Genomic DNA, 5,000 nt, shown 5'->3' with positions numbered 1-5,000 from the left:
CTTTCGTCTTCCTCCCACTGAAAAATCATCCAACTCCTAGTCATTCAGATGATACAATAAAGCGAGGTCCCGTGTGCAGCACACACTTGGTGCTCTGAAACAGAACCCATGGCAACATCAGACTAGTGTTGTCCTCTGGCAAATTTTTTTTTTTAATCGGCTCTGGTAGGTACATGTAAGTATGCACTCACTAACCCTAAGGCCTGACAAGTGCGTTGGGTTATGCTCCAGTCAGGTATCTGCCAAGCAGATGTGACATTAAGTATACAACTACACGCATGCACACACACACACACACACACAGAGAATTTGGAGCCCAATTGGCTCTTTGTTGTAATTCTACTGGTTAACTAGTTATTTTATTTATTTCCCTTTTTTTTTCTTCTTAATGCTAATTGACGAGAGAGGAACAGGGAAAGGTGTAATGATTTAAGACATGGGTGGGGTGGGAGTCATATAGATTTTTGTCTAAAATTTCAAATGTGGATAGACGTTAAGCAAAAGAGCAAACGAACAAAATGTATGGGCATTCAGACAGTGGAGATCCAATACAGTCACACACACACACACACACACACATATATATATATACACAGATATGCATGAGCGGGTGTCTTCCCCCCACCCCCTGACCCCCAAGCAATGTACCAATGTTGAAAAGCCACATATACACCACACACAATTATGTATAATGTATACATGTACGAAAGCATACACATCATACTAACAGACCCATGCACATATGTTTTGTACAGTAATACTGTCTACACTCGCATAAAAATGGGCAAAAAATCATGCGTGTGTGTGTGTGTGCGTGATCATGCGCGTGTGCACGCACACACACACGACAGGCACACGTGCATACGATCCCCTTCCAAGTCAATCTTCAATCATCTTTCTGCTAACGCTAATTTGTGCTCTGGAATGGACAATGAGGTAGGTAGCTTACAACAGAATGTTGAGGCAAAGCAAAGCGCGTCATATTATCCCGGGTTAATTCGACAATTCATTGATTAATTGTCCCCCGCTGACCCCTCGTCGCGACGGCTGTCTGCTACATCCTGACCCCAACCGTGTGCCAAAATGGACGGCGAGCGAAATCATAATGCTTCGGAAATACTATTTTAATTCACTTATGCAGTTCTATCTTGAGAGAAAAGCATCGTGCATGCACAACCAATCAATTATCTCTGGAATGCACAGTTAAATTAACGGCTGTGCAGATTAACCAAGCAGTCAGCGTAACGGGGGAAGCGATGATAGTATCGGAATGCATGAAATCGTAAGGGTACACTCTCACCAAAAACGTGGTTACAACTCAGCGCCAGTGTGATCAGCAAGATTTGCAGACGACCAGAGATCACCATAGCTTCCATGCACGTGTTAACTCCTTAATCCTCACGTCAGAACACTCTCCTCCACATTATCCTCACAAAACAGCTATCCGTAGATTTTGGACATAGAATTGCATGATGACACCGAGTCCCCCTGTTCACAGGAAAGTTTACTCTCCCCTCCTTCTGCGCTTCATTTACATGAAGATAATATTCTTCCGCCGCCGGAAAGCACCTGCCGGTAGACGAACGCATCTTTGCAAGTTTAAGGACAATTTTGCGTCTGTAAATAAACACAGCACTAGAAATAGATAGCATTTTGACAAAGCAATGGTAGTAATAGTTCAAAATATTATTAACTTCGACTTGTCGTTTTTAAAAATCCCTTTAAATCTCGAATTACATTTTGTTAAATTTCGCGGAAGAATAGCACACTGCGAGTGTCTGACCTCAAACAAACTGGGTCGAGAGGGGGGAGGGGGAGGGGGGCAGGGAGGGAGAGTGGGTGCATGAATCATACTTCAATGGATAAAAAGATGTACATAGAATTACATGGTTTTTCTGTGACTGTACGTATTCGCGACTATGCCGAAAATTTAAACTATAGTGATTTTTTTGTATGGGTGTTATTTTCCAAAACCTTTTCACGAAAATGTGGTCAAATTTATAATAATATGAAATTGTAGCTCGGTTAAACATAATAAACATGCATTATTTCACAAATAAATGAAATATCATAAATACCCTCTAATACCGCATTGAAGGCCATGTCAGTTTTTTTAATGAATAAATGTGATAAGACATTATGTGGAAACTGCAGTGAAGAGAGCAGAGAGAGAGAGAGAGAGAGAGAGAGAACACTGAACACTCAGTGAAATGTTTAATGTCATTAGCTGAAAAGCTGTGGTGACATAGCAGGTACAAATTAGAACAAAATGATGCAAATAGATTAAATGGAACAGAAAAAACACCCCACAAACACTGAACAACAACAACAACAACAACAAAACCAACCAGAATTGAAGCAACATAAACTTATTAGAGATTTGCGACACTTTGGCACATTGTCATTAGCTTAAACGTACATGTGACAGGGGGTAATTTGCCTTTTTTTTTCAGTCGTTCGTCTCCAAGGTTTGGACAGTACACAGAAAACAACTGAGTACAGATGAATAATATAAAAAAATATTTATGCATGTAACATCGATACGCATCATATCAATACGAACACATCATCAACTAATTACAGTGTCGAGACTGACCATCCAAATGTAGCCCTACCTTTGTTTTATCCGATGCTTTTTCTTTTCTTATAGAACCCATACTTACTAATTTTTAATTGACTAATGAGTATTTCAGTGGAACGATGATGGGCGTTTTCCGTATATTTATTGCTTCAGACACATATTTTGCAAGTGGAAGTATCATATCTTCATTTTCTGTCATTAGTATGCCGACCGGAACAAGTCTTTTCTCTGCGCTGGTGCTGTATTGAAAATGGTGCAGTTTTTTCGTAATTCTTCGTATCTTTTGCAGTTAAATATGAAATGATTTTCATCTTCTGGGCTTTCGCCACACATTGGGCAAGCCCGGAGATGTTGCTACGTCTGGATGTTGCTACGTCTGAATCGAACCATCTTCTGTTTGTATTCAGTCCAAGTGCTCTAAATCTGAGCTTCGCAAAGCAGATTTTATGCCATTTATTCGTTATAATCTTAATATACTTCTCTGTTTGAAATATTGATTTAAATGAATAAAACCATTTATACCTATCATTGCTCTCTATTTCTCCGTGCCAGTTTTGTTTAGGCATGCTATAAGTCTATCTTTAAATTCCGATACAAAACCGCTCTCGTGCCATGCCCTACTCCTTGGCTCGGCATCCAAACAAGATCGAATCCATGTTCCGTTAGTGTTTTCTCAAGTAATGTGGAATACCCAGTTCTGTTTGCCCTTCTCCTCTTGCAGTAGCAGCATCTCGTATGCTTGTCTACACAATCGTGATGTTGGCAGTCTTGTTAGTTTGAGCCAATATTTTATGCATTTTACAATTGATCTAATATGCAATGGGTACCTGCCGGTTTCGCCATACATTATAGTGTTTGATCAGTGTAATGGGACACCAAGAAAGCGCTTCATTGCAAATGTATGTACCTTTTCCATTTAGTTATTTGGCATGAGTCCCCATATTTCCGCTCCATTGTTCAAGGCTGGTTCAATTTGTGTGTCGAAAAGTTTCCAAAAAAGCTGTGCGTCAGTGGAACGCAGTCAAACTCAATTTTGTTGTGAATAACATTCCTAAATATTTATATGCATTGGTTACTTTTATTTCCATATCACCATAGCACCATTTTTCACGAGTCAAAAGATGACCTCCATTGCGGAAAACTATAACATTGGTCTTATCGAGATTTACTGTTAGTTGTAGTCTGTCTGTTTCTTGCTTATGGGCATGTAGTTGATTTTGTAGCCCTATGGGTGTGTCAGACAAGAGAACAACATCACCAGCAAATAGCATTAAGAACAATTCCGACTGTTGCGCCAGGTATCATTTGTATCCCATGTCTAGCCTTCTTTGATAACTCCACTGCCAATTCATTGATGAAAAAGGAAAACAGCTGTGGGCTTAGCATACAACCTTATTTGGTCCCTCTTGGACACTGAAAAAAGTCTGATTAAATACCTTTGTCACGAACACATACAAGTACAGAATCATAGATGCTTTTCACAGCCATGCAAAACTTCCCATGTACCCCGCTCTTTCTTAGAGTACTCCACAGGATGTTTCTGTTCACAGAATCAAATGCTTTTTTGAAGTCTACGAATGTTACGTATAGCTTAGTCTTACGTAAGAGATGCTTTTGGAGAGAGACAGAGAGAGAGAGAGAGAGAGAGAGAGAGAGAGAGAGAGAGAGAGAGAGAGAGAGAGAGAGAGAGAGAGAGAGAGGGTGTTTTGTACGTTCCCAATGGTCGGATAAATTATCGATCTCGCTCAGTGACTATGGTAAAGTCAATTGTTGCTTCAACGTGTCTTGTGCAGCATATAATATGATTCACACACACACACACACACACACACACACACACACACACACACACACACACACACACACACACACACACACACACACACCCGCGTTGACACACACACACACACACACACACACACCGTGACACACCGGCACACACACACACACACACACACACCGTGGCACACACACACACACACCGTGACGCACACACACACACACACACACACACACACACACACACCGTGGCACACACACACACACACACACACACACACACACACACACACACTGTGACACACTGACACACACACACACACACACTGGCACACACACACACACACACACACACACACACACACACACACACACACACACACACACACACACACCGTGACACACACACACACACACTCAAGTTAAATGTCATAATCGTGTCCACTGGCAGTCGGTATCATATGCGTATGTTATTTGCTAGTATTTACGCTCGTTTTTATTTATTGTTATTATCATTATGCTTTGGATACAATTTCTAGTGTTACTTAATTGTGATAATTATCATCCGACCTATTCCCGGATTCCCCACTTCCCCGGCAATTTCTTCCTTTTTTTTTGTGTATCAGTGTCACAGTTTCTC

General features: G+C 40.8%; 1 protein-coding gene across 1 annotated transcript in view; it reads right to left on the bottom strand.

Moving 5' to 3' along the window:
• Positions 1 to 1,389, bottom strand: part of LOC143289629 (uncharacterized) — a 108,796-nt gene extending 107,407 nt beyond the window's left edge. Inside the window, exon 1 of the mRNA XM_076598673.1 lies at positions 1,301 to 1,389. Coding sequence (XP_076454788.1) covers positions 1,301 to 1,376 — 76 coding nt within the window. The 5' untranslated portion in view covers positions 1,377 to 1,389. The remainder of the gene's footprint in view (positions 1 to 1,300) is intronic.
• Positions 1,390 to 5,000: the final 3,611 nt, after the last annotated feature.

The sequence above is a fragment of the Babylonia areolata genome, chromosome 14 (genome assembly GCF_041734735.1).
Source record: "Babylonia areolata isolate BAREFJ2019XMU chromosome 14, ASM4173473v1, whole genome shotgun sequence".
In the NCBI taxonomy this organism is placed as follows: Eukaryota; Metazoa; Mollusca; class Gastropoda; order Neogastropoda; family Buccinidae; genus Babylonia; species Babylonia areolata.
The sequence above is the reverse complement of the archived record's forward strand: the minus strand, read 5'-3'. Positions and strand labels throughout refer to the sequence as shown.